General features: G+C 42.4%; 2 protein-coding genes across 7 annotated transcripts in view; one reads left to right on the top strand and one right to left on the bottom strand.

Moving 5' to 3' along the window:
- The window catches only part of mbtd1 (mbt domain containing 1), an 87,846-nt gene extending 85,037 nt beyond the window's left edge, over positions 1-2,809 (bottom strand). For all 5 annotated transcript variants that reach the window (XM_048554958.2, XM_048554956.2, XM_059653605.1 and 2 more), the window contains exons 1-2: positions 2,517-2,809; positions 818-1,147 (exon numbers count right to left, since the gene is read on the bottom strand). In XM_048554958.2, the coding sequence (XP_048410915.1) occupies positions 818-823 (6 nt within the window). In that variant the 5' untranslated portion in view covers positions 824-1,147; positions 2,517-2,809. The remainder of the gene's footprint in view (positions 1-817; positions 1,148-2,516) is intronic.
- LOC125463859 (C-Jun-amino-terminal kinase-interacting protein 4) overlaps positions 2,241-25,021 on the top strand; it is a 264,228-nt gene continuing 241,447 nt past the window's right edge. For both annotated transcript variants that reach the window (XM_059653600.1, XM_059653601.1), the window contains exon 1: positions 2,241-2,723. In XM_059653600.1, the coding sequence (XP_059509583.1) occupies positions 2,427-2,723 (297 nt within the window). In that variant the 5' untranslated portion in view covers positions 2,241-2,426. The remainder of the gene's footprint in view (positions 2,724-25,021) is intronic.

A 25,021-nucleotide genomic window follows, 5' to 3' on the forward strand; every position in this document is an offset into this window, starting at 1 on the left:
TTTGATAACTTTGTACTTTTGTAATGTTGTTATTGTCTTGTATTGTGAGTGCTGATGCAAAGTACTTCTCAACTTTGTCTTTTCCCGGTTCCCCGTTGTTATTTCACCAGCTTTAGTCTTTAATGGGCCTGTGTTCCCTTCTGCTTCTCTCTTTATTTTTATTTACTTAAAGAAGTTTTGATATTACTTGCAAGTTAACCCTCCAAGTTTATGTTTTTTCTCTATTATCTTCGGTTGACTTTTGTTGATTTTCTAAAACATTCCCAATCCTCTAGATTACCACCAATCTTTGCCATGTTATACATTTTTCTCCTTTTAATTTGATATAATCCCGAACTTCTTTTTCTTTACGTACCATGGGTACCTCTGTCAAATCTCTCCTTTGCTCCAAGGAGAACAAGTTCTGTTTCTCCAAACTCATTTTGCAGCTAAACTCTCTCTCTCTGACTGAACCATTCTGGTAAATCTCCTGTGCGCCCTTTCAAGGATTGTCAAGTCCTTCCTGAAGCATGATGGCCAGAACTTATTGCCTAACCAGGCAAAAATAAATATTCACCATAATATCAGTGATTTTAAACTCAATATCACAATCTTTGAAGGCATGATGTTTTAAAATCTACTCTCTCAATACGTCCTTTCAAGTCAAAGATATATACATATGAATCTCCAAGTTTCCATGTCCATTTGCAGTGTTTAGAATTATGTAATGTAATTTACATTGATTTAACATTAAAACATATGTTCAACCCACATATCTGTACACACAGGAAATGTGAAATAAAAAACAGAAAATACTTGAAATACTCAGTGAGCCTACCAGCATATGGGTGATGAACTTTCATTATAACCACTTCCAGTATTTTATGCTAAAACACCACTCGCTTTTACTTGACATAGTTCCATAGGATCTCTTCCGTTAACCAGAGGCCTCATTTTTATGTCCTTCAAAGCATGGCATTTCCGATGGCGCAAAATTGGAATATCTGTTTTGGCTTTTGTATTCAAGTCCTCGAAGAAGCTTTCAAGCCATAACTGTCATTCAGAGAAAAGAACGCTGCCATCTAAGCTATAAGCAAAAGAAATATGGACAGCAGTTTTTGAGGAACAAAAACAGAAGTTGCTGGAAGCTCAGCAGGTCTAGCAGCTCCTGCAAAGAAAAAAAAATCAAAGTTAACGTTTCACTCCAGTGACACTTCTACAAGACAGACCTGCTGAGCTTCCAGCAACTTCTGTTTTTGTATCAGAGATAATGGGAACTGCAGATGCTGGAGAATCCAAGATAATAAAGTGTGAAACTGAATAAACACAGCAGGCCAAGCAGCATCTAAGGAGCACAAAAGCTGACGTTGCGGGCCTAGACCCTTCATCAGAGAGGGGGATGGGGGGAGGGAACTGGAATAAATAGGGAGAGGGGGGAGGTGGACCGAAGATGAAGAGAAAAGAAGATAGGTGGAGAGGAGAGTATAGGTGGGGAGGGGATAGGTCTGACCAGGGAACACGGACAGGTCAAGGAGGTGGGATGAGGTTAGTAGGCAGGAAATGGAGTTCCTGATTTAAAGTATCTGCAGTTCTTGTTTTTGTGTGATTTTGGAGGAGCTCATGTTTATGAAAGCATCATTTTTGACTTGTTAATAGCTCCATTGTACTGTATTACATGATTGGTAGAAGATAAACTAGACAAAAGCATGTTTTTTCACTAGCAATTCTGACGTTCGTAACAATTTTATTCAAGGAGATATCTTGTCTGTGACCCTGAAACCTTGCGTCCAAAGTATTTAAAAAAAATAAAAGACCTAACCATTCATAGATGTCAACTATCATCACAAAATCCCTGTAATGGGACAAAGTGCTGCATGGAGGAAGACAGAGTTACCCGTTTTCGCCCGAGAGCAGAGATAACAAAGCGTAGAGCTGGGTGAACACAGCAGGCCAAGCAGTGTCAGAGGAGCAGGAAAGCTGACATTTCGGGCCTCAGGGTCTAGACCCAAAACATCAGCCTTCCTACTCCCCTGATGCCGCTGCGCCTGCTGAGCTCACCCAGCAGCATCCGCAGCTCCCACTATCTATAGCCCGGCAAGAGCATGTGACGGGATCACATGACTTGTGGAAGCTCGCGACGTTCCGTGCCTGATCGGGGCGGCCCGGCGTGCGGGGGCGCGCAGCCTGGACGGGGCGGGACCGCGCCCCTCGAACGGGAACGCGCACAGTGGGGGCTGGGCAGCGCGCTGAGGGGGCGGGGTTGGAGCCAGTGGCCTCGAGCCGAGCGGCGTCGTCAACAGGGAGGGAGCGGGAGACGGCTGAGCGGCGGAGAGAAGAAAGCAGCAGGAGCTGAAGAGAAATATAGGTGGTTATTCCCTTAACTTCCTCCGGCGTAAATCATTGATTTGTCTATATGTTTTCCCCAGCATATTGATAATTTAAAGAAAATGGAAATGGATGATGGGGTGGTTTACCAGGATGACTCCAACACTAATGTTATGTCGGAGCGGGTGTCAGGCCTGGCGGCTAGTATTTACCGGGAGTTCGAGAGGATGATCCGCAAGTACGACGAAGATGTGGTGAAGGACCTGATGCCGCTGGTGGTCGGTGTGCTGGAGAACCTGGACGCGATGTTCGCCGAGAACCAGGAGCACGAGGTGGAGCTGGAGCTATTGCGGGAGGATAACGAGCAGCTCATCACCCAGTATGAGCGGGAGAAAGCCCTGCGGAAGCACGCCGAGGAGGTGAGTGAGTGTCCCGGGCCAGGGTGAGGGCGCCACCGCTTTTCATTCTCCATCGGGATGGCTCCCGCTGAGATCTCTCACCCGAACCTCCGCTTCCCCCAGTCCTCATTGGACCAATGCTTCAGACTAATGCCCACCTCCTCTACCGCCTGCACCCTGATTGGTCGGTGGCCCTGTCACTCAGCACGCTAGCAGGTTTGATTGCATACGATGACAACCCAACGGGCCCTAGTTTTCAAAACAAGCCCAACTTGTGTGTGTTATATATTTTTTAAATAAAGTGTGGGTATTTATTGATGACTGTTGTGTCGACGCTTCGGTAATATATTTCCCTTGCAGTATCTTCTGGCGTGTGTTGGCACAGTGTTCCCCTGTACGTCATCTGCATGAATAAGCGCAACATTGATGTGGGTTGAAGACAAAAATCTTAGTGAATTCTTCCTTAATGGACCAGAATAACCAAGAAAATTTAAAGTAACCTTTATAACACTGTTTACCAGAAACCGGTTAAGATCTTAACATGCGAACTCTGCTTTTTGTAAAAATCTGAGTTAAGATGTTAGGAACCTAATGGCCTGCATGTTGTTTTGTTCCAGAGAAAAAAGATATTGGGACTTTTTCCTAAAAGGGTTATGTTTTCTGAAAAAGTCATTGCTCGCTTCTTTGAGTATAAGAGTTGGGAAATCATGTTGAGGTTGTACAGGACATTGGTCAGGCCTCTTCTGGAGCAGTGTGTCCAGTTCTGGTCGCCCAGTTATAGGAAGGATATTATCAAGCGGAGACGGTCAGAAGAGATTTGCCAGGTGTTGCTGGGTGTGGAAGTTGGGTTGTAAAGAAAGGCAGGATAGGCTGGGACATCCTTCACTGGAATGTAGAAGGTTGACTGGCAATCTGACTGAAGTAATGAGAGGTATAGATAGAGTTAATGGTAGTTGTTTTTCCCCTAGGATGGGCATTTTCAAGGAGGAGGTGGGCTTTAGTCTGAAGCATTGGTCCAATGAGGACTGGGGGAAGCGGAGGTTCGGTTGAGAGATCTCAGCGGGAGCCATCCCGATGGAGAATGAAAAGCGGCGGCGCCTTCACCCTGGCCCGGGGGCACATTTTTAAGTTGAGAGGAGAGAGATTGAAAAAAATGAGGTAGATGTTTTTAGACAAAGGGTGGCTCCTGTGTGGAATGAACCTCCTGAGGAAGTGGCGGATGTGGGTACAATCACAACATTTAAAAGACATTTGGATAAGTACGTGAGTAGGAAAGGTGTGGAGGGATATGGGCCAGGAGCAGGCAGGTGGGCCTTGTTTAGTTTGGGGTTATGTTCGCCTGGACTGGTTGGAGCGAAGGATCTGTTTCTGTGCTGTACGTCTCTATATGTGGAAACAAAACGAGCAAGGTGCACATGTTCTTCTATGTACTGCATTCTGTGAGGAATAAATCATCTTGGAGTTGCCATTGAGAAAACTTTGCAGAATTTGAGAGTGTAGCATTTTCCTCTGTGAATAGAATTATGTAATTTAAACCATGTTGACAATTGGTGTAGATTCACAGCCATTTGTGTTTGTTGGATTTTCATGGAGTATCTGCCAAGTATTTGTAGTTTAAAACATCAGATTGATAATATTCAAATCTTCCAGTGATGTGTGGTTAGCTTACCATACTGAGTGAGCCAGGTATAGTGGATGAAGAGATAATGGGAACTGCAGATGCTGGAGAATCCAAGATAACAAGGTGTGAAGCTGGATGAACACAGCAGGCCAAGCAGCATCTCAGGAGCACAAAAGCTGACGTTTTGAGCCTAGACCTTTCATCAGAGAGAAAGAGTGTCAGAAGAGGGTGTGATGAAGGGTCTAGGCCCGAAACGTCAGCTTTTGTGCTCCTAAGATGCTGCTTGGCGTGTGTGTTCATCCAGTTCCACACTTTGTCACAGTGGATGAAGACTTGGGTTTCATTATGACACCAAATCGCATGTTGGCCTGCCTTGCTACTGAACTGGCAATTGCGTTGGTTTTGACCATCTTCTTTAGTTCCATCCGCTCATCTCTCATGTTACCATTCTCTGTCACTCACCCAGTAACGTAAACACAGGATTATTTACATGCCAAACAGTGAGTTATCCCATAATGAACAAATCTGATCTAAGCTTTGCAGTCTGACCACATCCAATGATGAATAACAAAACAACTCACTATAAGGTGAGACAATGGCCTAATGGTGTTATTGCTGAACTGTTAATCCAGAGACCCAGCTAACATCCTGGGGACCTAGGTTCAAATCCTGCCGTGGCAGATTGTGGAATTTGAATTCAATTTAAAAAATTGGAATTAATAGCGCGGTAATAACCATGAAATCATTGTGAATTATCGAGAAAACCCTTTTGATTTAGTAATGTACTTTAGGGAAGGAAGCTCCCTACATGTGACTCCAGCTCTACAGCAATGTGGTTGACTCTCAACCTCAATTAGTGATGGGCAATAAATGCAGGCCTAGCCAGCAATGCCCTCTTCCCGTCAATGAATACCAAAAAAAGGAGAAGCTCTGAATGACTTCATCTTTAATAATGGAGGAGTCCAGCACGTCAGCACAAATGAAAAGACTGAAGCATTTGCACCCTGTTCAGTCAGAAGATCCACCTCTACCTTCTCCTGATGTCCCCAACATTGCTGATGCTGGTCTTCAACCAATTTGATAGACTTTACGATATCAAGAAATAGCTGATGATGCTGGATTCTGGAAAGGCTGTGGACTGTGTTAACATTCTCAAAAAGTACTGAAGATGAGCTCCAGAACTAACCACGTCATTAGGCAAGCTTGTTCGGCACATTTAGAACAGTGACAAATACATGTCAATGTGGAAAATTGTACAACCATATCGTGTCCACAAAAAGCAAGACAAATCAACCAGGCCATTTATCAATCCATCAGTTTATTTTGTATCAACAGAATAATGGAAGGTGTTATCGACAGTGCTATTGAGTCAGGCGTGTAATGAAATACTGTCCACTTGGTAGGATGGGTGAAACTCCGAAAAACACTCAGGAAGGTTAACACCATTCAGGACAAAGCAGTTTTTTGATTGGCATGTCAATTCTCACACCTTCTACATTCACTCTGTATTCACCACTGCAGAGAAACTGCAGCAGTGTGTACCATCTTCCAGATGCACTGCAGTAACTTGCCAAGGCTCCTTGGATAACACCTTCAAATCTCCAAACCAGAATGACGGTGGCAGCAGGTATGCGGGAACACCATCATTTGCAAGATCCCCTCCATGCCACACATCATCCAGACTTCAAAATACATTGTTGTTTCTTCACTGTAACAGGGTTAAAATCTGGGAATTCACCCTGTAACAACACAGTGGGTGTTCCAAATAAGTATTTCACAAAGACAACTCACTACCACTTTCTTGAGGGCAGTTAGGAGTTGGTAATAAATCTTGGCTTATCCAACATGTCCTGCAAATGAGTTTTTTATAAGTCCAAAAATAATATTTGCACTACAGCAGTGACCAAATTTACAGTTACTGAACACATACAGTGCATCCTATATATCATCTCAAACTGTAATTCTGATGTACAGATGTATTGAATTTTGAATTCCTTGCTATAGAAGGCTGCACAACTGTTTGCTCGATTGCACCCTCGGATGAAATGTGGAGAAATGGAGTAGAATGGGACCTGTGCTCACCATAGTTAAGAAGAATGAGAGGTGATCTTGTTGAGTCCAAAATTTTCTTGAATTTATGTTTAATTCTTAATTCTAGGGGTTTGTCTAAGAAGAAGACTGGGTAGCTGCGAGGAGGTTCTGTAATTGAGGAGTCTGGAGATTTTGAATTACATAAGCGAAAGGCTATCAGAACTGACCCATGGCCTTTAACAACACAATTTCTCTCAGATATGAAAACAGAAAATACTGGAAATAATTAGCATACCAAGTGGTGTCTTCTCTTTTTCCCGGGTCTCCCTTGTTTCAACAACTAGTTTAGGTTGTTCAGGTATCTTGGCTGTGCTTTCAGTTGGAGATAGTAAGAACTACGGATGCTGGAGTCAGGGATAATAGAAAAAGGGTCCTGATCCAAAACGTCAACTTGCCTGCTCCTCTGATGCTGCCTGGCATGCTGTTTTCCTCCAGCTCCACACTGTGTTATCTGTGTTTTGAGTTGAATGTGCAACACGTCCTGGAATTCCCTCCCCAAATCATCCATTACTATGCTGTCTGCCCATCTTAAATTCTGACTGTTTTCACACTAGCTTTTGGTTACTGTACTTAATAGAACAGAGAACATAGATGTTGCGTCGACCTGTGAACTAATCTAAGCCCCTCCCCCTACACTGTCCCATCATCATCATCCATATGCTTATCCAAGGATGATAATATTTTGCCTTTGTTCGGTTTTTGAACTGCCTTTGGATGTTGTTCTATGCTCTGCCTTGTATAAATATGATCATATAAATAAGAATTGCCTACTCAGTCCCTTGAGCATTTTCAGCAATTGATGAAGATCTTGGCTGATCTGATGACTCCACGTGGCATCAAACTGTAGGATGACTTTTCCGCCTCATGCTTGGCAATAATCTATTGACATCTGCCTTAAAGGCATTCAAAGACTTTTTATTGCCACCCTTTGAGGAAAAGAATTCCAAAAACTCTTCAACCTCTCTTTCTTTTCATCCCTTTGCTCAATAGTTTACTGCTTATTTTTAAACAGTAACGCCTAGTACGAAGCTCTAGTATGAGAGTAAATAAACTTGCCACATCCATTCTGTCAGGACCCCTCGCAGGGTCTTGTATATTTCAAACAACTTGTCTCTTCTCAGCTTCAATGGATCAAAGCTTAGCCTGTCCAACCTTTCCTCATAAAACAACGTGCTGATTCCAGTGGTAAGACAGTGCGGAGCTGGAGGAACACAGCAGCCAGGCAGCATCAGAGGAGCAGAAAAGCTGACGTTACGAGTCAGGACCCTTCTCTGAAGAAAGGTCTTGACCCAAAACGTAAGCTTTCCTCCAGCGTCGGCAGTTCTTACTATCTCTGCTGACTTCACTTATTAGTTTTTTTGAAGTTTCTCTGAACTACTTTCAACACATTTATATCGTTCCTTAAATAAACTGATTAATATTTGGGCTGCCCAAGATGGCGGTGGAGTAGCAGTGCTGTTGCCAGCGGCCCATCGGCTTTCTATTTTGTTTTCCTTTTCATTTTTAACGTCGCTCCCTCTTTCATTTTCTTGTTTCATTTTTCTTTTCTTTGGTGAGTTAGTTGGCATCGCCAGCATGGGAGTGTGAGTGGGCTGTGTGTGGAGTGACAGCAGCCTCCTGGCAGTTCGAGGCAGCAATGGGGGCTGCAGTACCTTTCCAGTGTCTGAGGCAGCGGCAGTAAGGACATCCTCCGGGCATTCAGGGCCAGCAGTGGCACAGTTCTTCCAGCGATCGGAGGTGGTGAAAACGGTAGCAAATTCTTCCAGATGGCGGCGCAGACCAAGCAACATCTCAGAGAAGGGTGGCCAAAGCAGGACTCTTGATACAGACTGGCCTGGTAGTGACAAAACAGTGAGGAGCTGGAGGAACACAGCAGACCAGGCAGCATCAGAGGACCAGGAAAGTTGATGTTTCAGGACTGACCTGCTGTATTTCCCTCAGCTGCACGCTGTATTGATTCTGACTCCAGCATCTGCAGTTCTTGCTATCTCTGAATGGCCTGGCAGTGAAGCTGGGGACTCCTGATTGCAGTAGGTCTAGAGCAGGATCTCCTGGTGTCATTCGAGGAGGCAGCGGAGCCAGGGACACTTGGTTGTGGGGTGAACATGGGTTCAATATAGGATTCAGCAGTGGTGTTGGCGAGGTGGGCCCAGAGATGTTGCTAAAAGAGTTGACTCCTGTGCTCCCCAGCATAAATGGTGATGAGATGGCGGAGGGGGGAATGTCGTATTGATGGTATGCCAACTCAGGACTCAAGGTGGAAGCGGCGAAGTGGAGATATAACAGAAAGAGATTCTATCTCTTTTTTTTTTACTGTTTTTGTGCCGGATTGCGCCATCTGTTGAAGCTTATCACTATATTTTACTGTGTTATTCATCTTAAAATGCAAGTAACAATAAATCATTCAAATTCAACACTGTACACAGCACTCCAGATTTGATCTTATCAGTGCCCTGTATAACTGCAACATACCTTGCTATTTTTGTGTTTAGCTCCCCTTTCAGTAAACAATGTTCCGTTAACTTGACTAAATATTTGTTGTACTCTTGCGATTCATGCTCTAGAGCACCCAGATCCTTCTGTGAATGAAAATTATTTCCTTTCTTTTCATCATATGAAATAATGTTGGTTTTTAAATAGAATAAATTCAGACTACAAGGAAATGACAGTTTGTGGTTCATGTCCAAATGTTATCAACAGAATGGAAACATTTGAGATAGATTTGTTAACTTAAGCAGTTAGAAAGACAAATGGGTACATGAGACTTAATTGCAAGGAACTAGAGTATAAGAGTAAAAACAAGTCTTGTTTTAATTTAGGCAAATGTAGAGCCACATTTTGAAGTCTATTAACTATTTTGGTCATCTTGTCTGAGAAAGATTTTAACTTGCCTTAAAGAGATTGCAGCAAAAGTGGGCAAGATTGATAGCTGGTATGAGACAGTTTTCCTATGAGGAGAGAATCAGTTTAATGTAGCCCATACTTTGTAGCTTAAAGAATAAGAGATAATCTCGGTGAACTGTCGCATTCTGAAAGCGCTTGGCTCTAAATGCTGAGTTCGCTTGACTTTAGATACTGAATTCGAGTGTGGAATTTAAGGGATCTTCGGCTAAGGGTTGAACTATTCCTTTGCCTGAAGGGTAGCTATTTATCTATCTGAGAGGGCTCCAGTGGCTTCACCATTGAGGATATTCAACGTGATCAGTAAATTTCTGAAGATATGGTGATAGTTCAGGAAATGTGGTAGGATGTCAATAATGATCTGATCCAATGATAGAGCAGGTTCAAGGACTGGATAGCCTCCACCTCAAAAGACATTTGGACAGGTAAATGGATCAGAAAGGTTTAGGAGATATGGACCAAGCTCAGATACTAGTTCAGTTTCAGAAACCTGGTCAGCATGGACAAGTTGGGTCGAAAGGCATGTTACCATGCTGTACACCTCTGACTCTTCCTCCTCCTCCTGTATTCCCAAATAGGAGTTGATGTTAAATAATGACCTTGTTGAATCGAAGAGCAAGCCTGTGGGCCTTGATTTATTCTGACTCCTATTTGTTTTCATGTTGTAACATGCGGTAAATGAGGTCAATTTTAATTGTGTAAATTGAAATTCCTTGTAATTTTTAAGACCAGCACAATGATGAAACGCCATCATATCAACTGAAAGAATAAGGTTGTGATTAGATTTTATTTGCCTGATGTCCAACATTGAAGTAATCTGTTCTTTACATATTGTAGATTAAATAAATATATTTTTGATGCATTTAAAAAACATCAAGTTATTTGTAATGGAAATGCTTTTTGCAAAATAAAAGTATATCCTTCAATTCCTCTGAAGTGTCTTTGCTCCCATAAAACTGCTTTCCTCTGCCACCTAATGTGCATCCTTGAGTCTAGGTCTCTGTGTATTTTTCTTTCTTAAGCAGTCTGACCTAGTTAATTTTAAAGTCAAGTGATTGGCTTTTGAAACAACAAGCTCAGTATCACAATGATCTGAAATTACTTTAATCTCACCATGAATTGTGTCTACTCTGCAGTGCTGATTACAACTTAATTTTAAATCCTCTGAGCGTAAAAGGTAAACCGATTAACTGCTTTGTGAAATTTAGATTTATGTTATCGACGCCTGTCTTCATAAGATGCACTGTCTTCACTAAAACTCATTTACATAAGATGGCATCAATCTGCTGCATTTTTTAAGACAAGTGTAGACCTACATACAAAAATATGAATTGGAAGCACGTGTAGGCCATTCAGTCTCTCAAGCTTGCTCTAATGTTAAACAAGATCATGGCTGTGATAATGGGAAGTGCAGATGCTGGAGAATCCAAGATAATAAAATGTGAGGCTGGATGAACACAGCAGGCCCTGATTTGGTTGTGGTCTTCAATCCTGTTTCCTGTCTAATTTATATGACCCTTTACTGCCCTGTCTATTAAGAATCAATCTGACTCAGACTGGAAAATATTCAATGGCCCTGTCCTCATTTCTGTCAGGGCTTGAAAATTCCATAGACTAACACCTACCTGATCAGAGAACTGTTCTAATGCCTGCCATAAATGGGGCACCCCTTTTATTTTTGAACTGTATCACCTGGTTCTAGCCATTCCCACAAGAGGAAACACTTCCTCAGCATCCACCAAGTCCCCTCGGGACCTTCATGCATTTCATTAAGATCATCTCGCTTTCTAAATTCTAATGGTTACAATCTTTTGTTATAAAGTAAACTCTTCATCTCTGAACTCACTCAACTAATCCTGTCACCAAACTTAATGAATTTCATGCTGAATATCTGCTTTGTTGAGGGATGAATTTATGGGAGTACTGAGTGTGTGAATTGCTGCAGATAACAAGCAAACCATATTTAAATTAGTCCCTGAAATATTTTGGAGCTTGAAGGTAAGATTCAATAATGTAACTTTTTCTTGTCAAGTTGGAGCCTGCACTTTGTTTTCAATCAGTTGCCTTTTAATGGATAACAAAGTGTGAAGCTGGATGAACGCAGCAGGCCAGGCAGCATCTTAGGAGCACAAAAGCTGACGTTCCGGGCCTGGACCCTGGTATTAAATGCTTCTGTCACTTCCTGTATATGTAAAGCTACATATTCCCAGTATTTCAATTGTTAATTCGTTTAACAGTTTTAAGTATGTGAAACCTATTTTAAACTAATTGGGTTTCTGAGTTAGTAGTCTGTATTGATGTTTTGACTTGGATGACTCATTTATCCCATCCAGAGTTGCCCAGTTGTGTAGTTAAAAAGGAATTCTTAAATTCTGTGGAGTGTGGGTGTTGATGGCAAGGCTAGTATTGGTTTTCCATTTCTAATTGAGCTTGAAGGTGTTGGTGAGCCACCTTTATTGAACTGTTGCAGTCCATCTGTTATTTGCATGTTCCTAATGCCTATAGGAATGGCGTTTTAGAATTTTGATCCAGCAACAGTGAGGAAATGTCAGTATAGTTCTCAGGCAGTATGGTGTGTGACTTGCAGGGGTTGCAGGTGCCGGTGTTCCTATGCAGCTACTGCCCTGATCTTCTGTGGTGATACGTGTCACATGTTTGGAAGGTGCTGTTGAAGGAGCCTTGGTGAGTTGCTGCACTGTATCTTGTATACGACGCACATTGCTCTCACTGTGAGCAGCAATGATGGAGGGAATGAATGTTGAAGGTGGTGGATGTAATGTCAATCAAGTGCTTTTGTGGTGTAAAGCTTCTTATATTGTCAGAGCTGCATTCATCCAGGCAAGTGGAGAGTATTCCATCATGCTGCTGACTTGTGTCATGTACAGGGAAGTCAGGAGATGAGTTGACTCTAACGTGCTGTTGTTGCTACAGTATTAAAATGGTTAGTCCAGTTTAGTTTCTGGTCTAACCCCAGGCTCTTGATAGCGGGGCGTGCGCAAAGAAAATGCCAGTGTACTTTAAGGGGACATGGTTGGATTTTTCTCTTGTTGGAAATGGTTATTGCCTGGCACTTGTGAATTTTACTTGCCACTTTGAAGCCTAATTTTAAAAAAAAACCTGAATGTTTTCCAGGTCTTCCTGAATTATTCTGTAGCACATATGTGTGTTTCTGTGGCCACAAAGCAGATTCTAGATGTGTTGCCTCCCTGTTGGCAGGATCAGGCATGTCTCTCAGAGGGAGGGTAAAGGCATTTGCAAAAGGGAGGGCAAACAGCCAGAGGTCATGATACACATTGGTACTGATAACATAGGCAGAAAAGTAATGAGGTCCTGCAAAGTGAGTTCAGGAAGTTAAGTAGTGAGTTGAAAAGCAGGACGTCTAATCTCTGGATCATTTCCTGCTCCTTGTGCCAGTGAAGTCTGGAATAGGAAGATCGTACAGTTAAACATGTAGTCAAATAGCTGGTGTAGGAGGGGAACCTTGAGATGAGTGGATCATTGAGATGTTTTTCAGGGTAGGTGGGACCTGTACAGGAAGGACAGGTTGCACCTAAACTGGAGGGGCACCTGTACCCGGCAGGGAGCTTTGCTAGTGTCATTTGAGAGGGTTTAAACTGGTGGGAACCAGAGTAGTAGGTCAAGTGAAATGACTGAGAAACAGTTGGAGACGAAGGCCAGTATGGCTAAAAGACAGAACAGACTGAGAGGTTGCTGAACATGGCAGGACTGGCAGCCTGAAGTGTACTTGTTCTAATGTGAAGCATGTGGTAGGTGAGGCAGATGATCCTAGAGCTTGGATTACTAGATATAACTTTGTTGTAGCACTTACAGAGATTTGGTTGAGAGAGGGACAAGACTGACAGCTTAATGTTCTGGAATTTGGATGTTTCAGCCAAGATAGAGACTTGGCTGAGTAAAAAAGATGGGTGAGTGATGTTAGTGATTTGGGAGAATATTGCAGCTGTACTGAGGGAGGACACCTTGGAGGCAATATGTTTTGAATTCCCCTATCCTTGAAAAAAGACCATGGATATTCACCTCATCTACGTTCCTTTTGATTTTAAGACTTCTACAAGTCACCCCTCAATCTCTGATGGCTCAAGGAGAAAAGTCCCAGCCGATCCAACCTCTCCTTATAAGCTCAACCCTTCAGTCCAAACGACATCCTTGTAATTTTCTTCTGCATTCTTTTTAGTTTAATATCCTTCTTATTGCAGGGCGACAAGAATTGTATGCAGTATTCCAAATATGGCCTAACCAGTACCTTTGACAGCCGCAACATGATGTCCCAACTGCTATACTCAGTGCACTGACCAATGAAGGCAAGTGTGCTGTTTAGCACCCTGGCTTCATATAAAGCCACTTTGAAGGAACTGTGACCCTTCTCAACAAGCACGTGCACACGCACACCAAGTCCCTTTGTTCAAAATCACTCCCCAAGGCCCTATGATTAACTCCAAGGCCTGCCCTGGTTTACCTTATCAAAATGCAACACCTCACATTCATTTAAGTTACCCCACATATGCCACTTCTCAGGCCATTGGTCCATCTGATCAAGATCTCTTTGTACTCTTGACATTCTTCATTGACCACTACACCACCAGTTTTGATGTTATCTGCAAACTTGCTAACCGTGCTTCTGATATTCTTGTCCAAATCGGTGATTTAGTTGACAAAGAGCAGTGGATCTAGAACTGATTGTTGTGGCACGCTGCTGATCACTGGCTTCCAGTCTAACTAACAACCCTCTACCACCTCCTCTCTGATGAAGGGTCTAGGCCCGAAACGTCAGCTTTTGTGCTCCTGAGATGCTGCTTGGCCTGCTGTGTTCATCCAGCCTCACATTTTATTATCTTGGAATCTCCAGCATCTGCAGTTCCCATTATCTCTAACCCTCTACCACCACCATCTCTGTCTATCTCAAGCCAATTTTGTATCCATTTGGTTAAATCTCCTTCGAACCCAAGTGATTCAACCTCACTAAATACCATGCCAGGCCTTATCAAAGGCCTTGCTGAAGTCCATGTTGACAACATCTGCCACTGTACCCTCATGTATCTTCTTGTTAACATATTCAGAAAAACTCAATCAAGTTGGTGAGACACAACGTCCCATGCACAAAGCCGTTCTGACTAACCTAATCTGCCTTTGCCTTTCCAAACATACGTTATCCTATCTCTCAGAATCTGCCCTCCCAACAATTTATCCACCACTGATATCAGGCTCACTGGCCCATAGTTCCTTGTCTTCCCTTGCAGACTTTCTTAAATGGCACCGTTTTAGCCACCCTCCAGTCGTCCCACACATTGCCCGTGCCTGTACATGATACAGTTCTCTATGTAAGTGGGCCTATAACCTCTTTACCAAGTTCCCATTGATGTTTAGGGATACACTTGATCAGGTCCTGGGGATTTATCTACCCTTTATGCTTTTAAAAACCTCCAGCACACCTCTTCTGTAATGTGGACTCATTTCAAAATGTCACCACTCATTTCCCTAATTTTCCCCGCTTCCATGTCTTTCTCCACAGTAAATACTGAGACGAAATATTTACTTTCTCACCCCATCGCCTGTCATTCCACAGAGAGACAGCCTGTTGTTCTCCCCAGGAACTCTTTTGCCCTTGATATTTTTTATTCATTCACGGCATGTGGATTCACGGGACTGGACTAACATTTATTGGCCATCCCTAATTGCCCAGAGGGAAGTTCAGTCAACCACACATAACTAGGGATCCGGAATCAGATGTACATGGTAGTTGCCTTCCTTTAAAGGACATTAGTGAACCACATAGGCTCATCTGACAATCAACAATAGTTTCTTCAATCAGATTTTTAATGAATTCAGATTCCACCATCTGCCATGGCAGGATTTAAACTGGCCCCCCCAAGGATATTATCTGTGCCTCTGAATTCAGTACAGCGATAATACCTTTATGCCATCGCTCCCTGTACTTGTACTTGTCAAAATCTGTTAGCTTTACAAAATAAGGAGAATCCTATCTCATGGACCCCTTTTTTTGTCATCTTGATTTCCATCTTAAATGTACACTTGCTTCCCCTGTATTCCTGCAGGAATTCACCTGATCACAGCTGTCTATACCTGACATTTTGCTTCCTCTTTCTTGACCAGAGCCTCACTTTCTTTTGTAATCCAATACTCCCTACACCTGCCAACCTTGCCGTTCACACTCACAGAAGCATACTGTCTCTAAACTCTGGTTATCTCATTTTTTTTGAAAGCCTCCCACATGCCAAGCGTCCCTTGACCTGCGATTGCCTTCCCGGTTAACTTTTGCAAGTTTGTGTCTAAAGCTATCAAAGTTGTCCGTACTCCGTTTTAGAACTTTAATTTTCAGATTAGGCCTAGGCTTTTTCATAACTTATTTTAAAACGAATAGAATTATAATCACTGGTCCTTAGGTGCACCCCCTCTAACACCCCAGTCGCTTGCCCTGCCTTATTTCCCAAGACAAGGTTGGTAGTCACAGGAGAAGGCCCAGAAGATTGGAGAATAGCCAATGTTGTTCCTTTTGTTTATGAAGGGCAACAGGAATAATCCTAGAAATTACAGAATGGTGAGCCTTACATCAGTGGCAGGGAAATAATTTGAGAAGATTCTTGGGGACAGGATTTACTCACATTTGGAAAAATATGGACTTAGTAGCAATAAACAGTGTGGCTTTATCTGGAGGAGATCGTTCCCCTCACTAACTTTACTGAAGTGACAATGATGATTGGTGAGGGCAGGATGGTGGATGTTGTTCATAAAGACTTTCGCAAGGCCTTTGACAAAGTTCCTCGTGGCAAGCTGATACGGAAAATGATATCACGTGGAATCTGGTAAATGGTAAGATGGATGCAGAACTGATTTGGTCATAGAAGAAAGAGTAATGGGTGGAAGGATGTTTTTCTTTTGAGACCTGTGACTACTGGTGTTCTGCAATGATTAGTGCTGGCACCCATATTATTTGTAACACAGATGATTTGGAGAAGCATGTGGGTGATCTCATTGGTGTGCTTACAGACAACACAAAGATCGGGGAGCTGTGTATGAGGATTGCCGGAGGATACAGCAAGACATAATTCGGCTGAGATTTGTACGAAGAAATAGAGATGGAATTTAATCTGGTGAAATGTGAAGTGAATCATTTTGGAAGATCTAATGCTGGAGGGAATAATACAATAAATGGCAGGACCGTCAGTAGCATCAACATGCAGATCTAGGCATACAGGTCCATAGTTCCTAGAAAGGAGCAGCACAGGTGGATAAGGTGATCAGGAAGGCTCATGGCATGCTTGCTTTCATCGGCTGGGGTGTTGAGTACAAAAATTGCCAAGTCATGTTGCGGCTGTGCAAACTATCAAACCACATTTGAAATACTGTGTATAATTCTAGTCGCAACACTACCAGAAGAATGTGGAGACTTGGAGATAGTATGGAAATGGTTTAACAGGATGTTGCTTAGTTTGGAGCGTATTAGCTATGAGGAGGGATTAGACAAACTTGGTTTGTTTTCACTTGAACATCAAAGGGTGAGGGATGAGTTGATAGAAGTTCACAAAATTGTGAGAGGCATGGATCGAATGGATAGCTGGAGTCTTTCTCCTGGGCTAGAAATGTCAGTCACCAGGGAACATAAGTTTAAGGTTAAGGGAAGAAAGTTTAAAGGAGATGTGAAAGCTAAGTTTTTTTTTCCACAGAGTTGGGGTTAGTGCCTGAAATGTACTGCCAGAGGAGATGGTGGAAACAGTTACAGTAGTCAGGTTTAAGAGGCATTGTGACGATACATGAGTAGAGGGATATGGACAGTGTAGATGTAAAAGGTGATTAGTTTAGAAAAGCATCATATGTCAGTACAGCCTTGGTGGCTGAAGGAGTTGCTCGTGTGCTGAACTGTTTCTTTGTATATGGTGTGGACTCTTTCGGTGGTCACAGAGCCACAAATGGAGCTTAACATTGTCCAATCATTGGTGAACATCCTCAGTTCTGACATGTTAATTACCATTATTTTGCGGGAAAGAGAAGTACAGATCCATTTCAAAACATTTAATTAGTATCTGGTGAAGTATGAATTGGATCAGTTAATTTTGCAACTTGGCCTGTGTTTGTATTCACCCTGGACCTGGACATGGAATCATTAAACTAATACATTTCCATGCTGCAGTGTATCTCCTTTATATTTCCTCCTAGATCTGAATCTTTAAATAAGAAAAATTCCTGTATATGACTTACCATTATGATGCAGCATTATTTTTTGTTTTATTGTTGTGTTTTTAAAAAGCTCTCAATTTGCAAAAAAAATGTTTTTTTAATTAAAAAAGGACCTGAGAAGTTTGAACCTAACACAATCCCCTCTTTACAACTCGTTGACTGTCTTTTATTGCAGTTGATTTTTGTGCTAGATCTGGCTCCATGAGGAACAAGCACCCTTGAAAACATTGTCCGTGTAGCCATTCTTCAAAGATGAGCTTAGCCATGAAGTATTGTTGAACTACTTGACATTTTTGGTAGGAGGAGATGAGAGTTGATCTGAATTCTTGCCTTTCTTGTCTGAAGTTCATAGTTTCCAGACTGTCTAGCAGAAATTTTGAAGCCAGTGACTCTTCTGATTTGTTTCTGACTACGTATATTTCTGCAGCATATTTATCAGATATGCACACTTTTGTGATTTTGTGTATCAAAAATCATCACTGCCCTGTGTTTACTTTGCTCCTATTCATTTTTAACTATTGAAAATGCACTCATAAAAGATTGACAGTTTATGAAACTGGCTCACTTTGTTTCTAACCAGTATTAAGACTGATGAAGCTGGCTACAACTTGGAAGTGAATGTTCTGCTGAGCTCTATAGTTGTTATGGGCACCTGATACTAGGTATGTTGTGCTTGAGTCCTTCTGTAAAGCTGTTGCATTCGCTGTCACTGACAGTCCCCTGCTTGGGGCTCTGGAGTCAGGATTGAGAGATGGGCGGCATCATGGCTTATTGGTTAGCACTTCTGTCTCAGAACCAAGAATGTGGGTTTGATTCCTGCCTTGGCAACTCTCTGGAATTTGCACATACTCCCTCTGTCTTTTGTGAGTTTCCTCTGGGTACTCGGGTTTCTTCCCACAATCCAAAGATGTGCAGGTTAGGTGGGCGGAAGCTCTCCTGCATCTATCACGCTGTTTGGCCTGCTGTGATCATTCAGCTCTCCACATTGTTATCTCTTGTTGCCGGTTAGGTGGATTGGCCATGTTAAATTGCCAATAGTTGACCCACACTGTCATTAGGGATGGAATTCCAAGGATTTTGACCCAGCAACAGTGAAGGAACGGCGATAACATTTCCAAGTCAGGATGGTGAATAGCTTGCAGGGGGAGCTTGCAGGTGATAGTGTTCCACTGTGTCTGCTGGCCTTTGGAGTTTGGAACTGGGTTTTCCTCCCACAGTCCACAGATGGGCAGTTTAGGCGTATTGGCTATGCTAAATTGCCTATAGTTTTAAGGGATGTGCAGGCCAGGTAGATTAGCCAGAGGTCTTTGGAGAGTGGACTTGCTGGGCCGAATGGCCTACTTCCACACTGTAGGGATCCGATGATTTTGAGAGTTCAATCAGAGGTGAGGGACTGCTGTAGAGTTTGGGGGATTCCAACTAGTAGTTCTCCAAGAGGGAGATATGATAGAATAGCAGTCAGAGTGAGAACACACAGTCTTTGTACTTATTGTGGGTGCTACTAATAGACTGTTTGGAGGTGCTTCATAGATTCTGCACCTCACATACACAGGACAGCTTTTCTCTGGTTGGTTATGTGTGATTGAATATTTATGAGGACTTTGGGGGCTTTCAGGTGTGTTTATGGCCACTGCCCCCTTGAATTTTGAGTGCTCCCTGACGTACCGAAATTGCGAGATAAATTATTTTTTTTCCTCTTTATTCTCACTCCTGAATTAGTACGTCAACAGAAAGGCAAGAATTGGATAAGTTGGATGGACTTATTGACTGAATTTATGCACAACAAAAAAAAGTAATTTTCTCCAAGTGAAATTTGGAAAATTAGCCAGACTTTTCTGAGATGTTGCTTGCCCTGTGTAGATGTCTGAGAAGTAAGGACCATAGTTTCATGAAATTCTCAGTCACTTAAGACAGAGCTGAGTAGAAATATCTTCACTTAAAGGGATTAGAAACTTTTTTTTAAAATTTGTTGGTGACTGGATGCATTTATTGCCTATTCTTGGTTGACTTTGAGAAGGTCTGGTGAGTTGCCTTCTGGAAACACTGCAGTCCACCTCCTGTGGGTTGACCCACAGTACAGTTCGTGGGGAATTCCAGGATTTTGTCCCAATGACAATATATTTCCAAGTCAGGATGGTGAACAGCTTGGAGGGGAACTTGGAGATGGTGGAGTTCCAGTGTATCTGCTACCCATCTTCCTGTAGATGGAAGTGGTCATGGGTTTGGAAGGTTTGCTGTCTGAGGATTTTGTACACAGTACGCATAGTACACTGCTACTGATCATCGGTGGTGGAGGGAGTGGATGTTGTGGAAGAGGTGCCAGTCAAGTGCACTGCTTTGTCCTGGATGGTGTCAAGCTTCTTGAGTGTTGTTGGAGCTGATTCCATCCAGGCAACCTTGGATACTCAGTCTCTAGGTGCATTCAAGACCAACAGTGATGGAGCTTTTGATGGGGCTATTGGGAAAGAGTAGAAAATTGCAGTTGAGGCTGCAGCAGCTATGATCTTAGTAAAGTTGAGCAATTTCAAGGCCCTGTAGAGCCAACTGCTGTATTTGTTATATTATCACCAGGTAAGCACAGTTAAAGAGAGGTAGCTCCAGCTTTTCCAGATTGGGAAAAATGTTGTTCCAGTTAATTAATCTTGCGTATTTTATTAATAATTAATTCAAGTCTTTTTGCTGAAATATCTGTACTAAGGTGTTGTCATGTTTGTTTACTGACCAAACATAAGGAACATAATTTGTATGTTTTTTCACAATTTACTGATGAATTTGCATGACAAAGTTGTTTACCAGCCACTGTGCCTGCATTTCACATACAATGGCAATAATGGTCTACAAGTTCTGTACAAACTGCACATGTTGGTTTGTTTATATGAAAGTATAATTTAGGAATAGGCCACTTGGCCCCTTAAGCTTGCAACATTTTCGAATAAAAGTCTTGACAGATCTGATTGTGGTCGTAACCCTAAGTTTCAACCTACTCCTAATAACCTTTGGCTCCCTTGTTAATCAAGGGACCTCAAAGTTTTTCAATTTTATATTGACTAAATTTACTGATGACACAAAGCTGGGGAGGAAAAGGAAGTTGTAAGGAGGACATGGGCTATAAAAGAATATAGCTGAGTTAAGTGAGTGGACACCGATCTAGTAAATGACAGTTAATGTATGAAAATGTGAAATTTGGTGGGCAGAATGAAAAAGAAGTATATCATCTCTATGGTGAGAGATTCCAGAGCCCTGAGCTGTATGAGGACTTGTGCTGTGGTGCAAGAATCTTAAGAGATTAGTATGCAGTCAGTGAATAGTTAGGGAAGCTTATAGACTTTTATCCTTTATTGCACTGAATGCAAAAGCAGAGAGTATTGGTAGCCTTATTCACAGGACGATATAAAGCAGTTGCTGGCAGTTTAGTGCAGGTGTACATAACTGATACCTGGAATGGGCAGTTTATTCACTGGTCTTCAAGAGAGTAAAGAGGTGACTTGGTTGAAAGACACAAAAATCTTGACATGTGGAAAGGATATTTCCCTTGGAAGAGAGCTGAGAACTAGGGGTTACTCATTAACAATAACGGGTTACCCATTTAAAATAGATGAGAATTTTTTTTGTAACAGTCACTGAGGAGTCTTCACTCTGGAGCTGATTTTACAATGCGAGCCCCAAAACCTGGCGGAATGAGATGAAGGGCTGAGCAGAGGCCAGTAGCAGCTCACACTTGTGCTGTGGAGCTGGATTAAGCATTTCTGCTTGTATATTGAGCACAAAGAAGGACTGCTTTTTGTTGTTTACTTACCCAACATTTCTTACTTTCGGGACATGAAGCTTGCAAAACTAGTTGAAAAATGCCTAACGTTTTCACACATTTACAGTGTTTCTGAAATAATCCCAAGTCTCTTGTTTAAATGGTTATATTGATTCGACATTGATTTCAGGAAGCCACAAAATACAGCTATAAACATTGTGGACCAGTAGGTGGTTTTGTTTAAGTGGGATTTAATCTGCTTTGCAAATTAGGGTAATATGCTGTGCCTCAAAATTAATGTGTTTTTATAAATATTATTCGTTCTTGAATTGGGGATTGCTGGCTAGGCTTGCCATTTTTAGCCATCCCTACTCTCCCTGAAAAGTAGTGGTGAGCTACCTCCTTTGAACCACCACAGTCCATGATGTGTAGGAATGTCCATTTTATAGGGGGAGTTTCAGGATTTTGACACAGTGTGGGAATGGCACTGGTCAGGATGATGCGTGACTTGAAAGGGAACTTCTGGCAAGCATTACATGCATCGCTACCCACATCCTTCTAGATGGTCAAGGTTGTTAATGTGGAATGTGCTTTCCAAGAAGACTGAGTTCCTGAGTACATCTTGTAGATATACCCTGCTGTTACTTTGTCACTGGTGGAGGGAGTGAGCATGGTGTATAGGGTGCCATTTGTCTTGGATGGTGTCAAGCATTTTGAGTGTTGAAACTGCACCCATTCAGGCAATTGGAGAATGTTCCAAAACACTCCTGATTTGTGCCTTGTAGATAGTGGATAGGCATTTGGCAACAGGAAATGAGTTATTCGCCGCAGAATTCCCAACCTCTGATTTGTTTTTATTTTAGCCACACTGTTCAGGTTGTCTAGTTTAATTTCTGAGCAGTGATAAACTTTTGCGTTTTCTAACATTTTTTACTGCTGTGCAGATCTCTGAGGACTGCGTGGTAGTAAATTCTGGAACTGAAAGTCAACGCATTGGCATGCTGGTTGATGTGTGTGGCACCTCCGCGTAGCCGCAGCTTAGAAGGAACCTTACATTGGGTGGATTGATTATCAAATGTGTTAGATTTGTTTTACAGAGACCCTCATGGACTGGATGCAAGAGCAAGACACTGACCTGGTTACAAAAACACACTCCTTTTAATATTAAGCAAGTACAAGCTGCGGAGGATCGCTGTACTCAATCCAGCACAGAGTGCTGAGTATCGTGAGCGATTCTGTCCGAACAGGGGACAGTCCCTGCTTTTATATGCTTGGAATTGGCAGATACAGAAAACAGTTTACTACAGGATACAGCTTTGATTGTCACGAAGTGTATGATAATGACAGGATGCGATTTCAAGTGGTGACAACTGCTTAGCTTGATCAAAGGTCACTGACCTGGCCATTTCAGCAGAAAGAGGGGTAGGTAGCAGTGTGGGGGTAGAGCCATAAAGATTACAGAGCTTAATGCTTTTTGAGTTTACAGATGTTTCACACCCAATCCTATTTGGGCAGGAAGTTGAGACAGTGTTCACATACCCCTGTATGAAGGGAGAAGGAGCATAAAAATTCATGGGATGTTAACCCATTAACATCTCAAGGGGACCAAGGGTTACGTGGAGAAAGCGGGAGAATGGGGTTGAGAAACTTATCAGCCATGATTGAATGGTGGAGTCGACTCGATGGGCTGAATGGCCTAATTTCTGCTGCAGTGTCTTATGGATTTGGTGATGGTAATGCAGTGTAAATAGGAGATGCAACATTCTCTCTTGTTGGAGATGGTCATCACCTGGCAATTGTTTAGTCCTCATATTATTGTTATTTACCAGCCCAAGCTTGGGTATTGTACTGGTCTCACCACAAATCGATATAGAATGCTTTAGGATTTGAGAAGTTATTCATTGACGCAACATTTTCAGCTCTGACCCTGTGATAGAGGGAAGGTCACTGAAGTAGCTGAAGGCTTAGTATACTACCCTGAGGAGCTCCTACACTGGCGCCTACAGCTGAGATGGTTGACACTGAACAACTGCAACCACCTCCTTTTGAACTAGGTATGATTCCAGGTACTGGAGTGTTTTCCTCAGACTACCACTGACTTCAGTTTTACATGGGTTCCTTGATCCCACACTCAGTCACATGTGGCCTTGATATCAAGGTCAGTCATTCTCACCTCATCTCTGGATTTCAGCTGTTTTTCTAGGTTTGGATCAAGACAAGGATGAGGCCAGGAGCCGAGTTGGCCCTGGTGGAACACAGCATGCTCCACGTGAGCAGGTTATTGATAAGGCAATGCTCGTTTTGCCCTTAATGAGCAGGTGAACACATCCTAATTCCTAGATTGGCATGCCCAGTCATACTTAATTGTGGGCAAGGGCTAGAATGTTAATTTAGGATGGTTGAGTTTGACAGCCTAATCTGCTTAGATTTCTGTATTAGTTTTGGAAAAAGTCTGAATAAAAATCAGTAAGCCTTCAGTAATATTATAATATTTTCGAAATGTAATATTATTAGTAACTTTAATATTATTATTAAAGTTAATACAGCAGTTATAACTTCTGTGAACTTCTAATTATAAATTCATGGCTCTTGATTATAGAGTCCCTGCTTATGGTATAGAAATGTAGAAAATAGGTGCAGGAGTAGGCTATTAGAATCTCCCAGCCTATGCCACCATGGCTGATCATGCTGTTTTGCTAATCCATTCCTGCTTTCTCTCCATATGCCTTGATCCCTTTAGCTGCAACATCCAGCTTGAATATATCTAAAGAACAGGCCCCAACAGCTTTCTGTAATAGAGAATTTCACAGATTCACAGAGTGAAGAAATTCTTCTTCACCTGAGTCCTGAATGGCTTTACCCTTATTCTTAGACAGTTACCATTTGTTCTGGACTTCCCCAACATCGGGAATATTAATCCCACATCTAGTCTGTACAGTTCCATCAGGATTTTATGTTTCTAGGAGATCCCTCCTCATTGTTCTAAATTCCAGCGAGTACAAGTCCGGGTGATTCCAATCTTTCTTCATCTGTCAGTTCTGCCATCAGTCTGGTGAACCTTTTTGCTGGTTTCCTTCATTAGCAAAAATGTCCTTCCTCAGACTAGGAGATCAAAGCTGCAAACAATGCTCAAGGTGTGGCCTCACCAAGGCCTTGAATAACTGCAGCAACCCACCCCTATTCTTATACTCACATCCTTTTACTATGAAGGCCAGGATGCCATTAGCTTTCCTGCTGCACCTGCATGCCCACTTTCAGTGACCATTTTGCCATGACACCCAGGTCATGTTACACATCACCTTTTCCTAAACTGCCACCATTCAGATAATCTACCTTCCATTTTTTGCCACCAAGTGGAAAACATCACATTTATTCACATTATACTGCATTTGCCAAGTATTTAACCACTCAACCAGCCAGTCCCAGTCATCTTGCAGCCTCTTAGCATCCTCCTCACACCACACACTGACACCCAGCTTAGTGTAGTCTGCAAATTTGGAGATATTGCATTCAATTCCTTCGTCCAAATTGCTAATGTATAATGAACAGCCGGGGCCCCAGAACTGAACCCTGCGGTACTCCGTTTGTCACTGCCTGCCACTCTGAAAAGAACCCATTTATTCCAATTCACTGCTTCCTGTCTGCCAACCAGTTCTCCTCCGCATCAACACATTACCGTTAATACCATGAGGTTTAATTTTGCTTACTAATTTCTTGTGAGGAAGCTTGTCAAAAGCTTTTTGAAAG

The sequence above is a fragment of the Stegostoma tigrinum genome, chromosome 22 (assembly GCF_030684315.1).
Source record: "Stegostoma tigrinum isolate sSteTig4 chromosome 22, sSteTig4.hap1, whole genome shotgun sequence".
Taxonomy (NCBI): domain Eukaryota; kingdom Metazoa; phylum Chordata; class Chondrichthyes; order Orectolobiformes; family Stegostomatidae; genus Stegostoma; species Stegostoma tigrinum.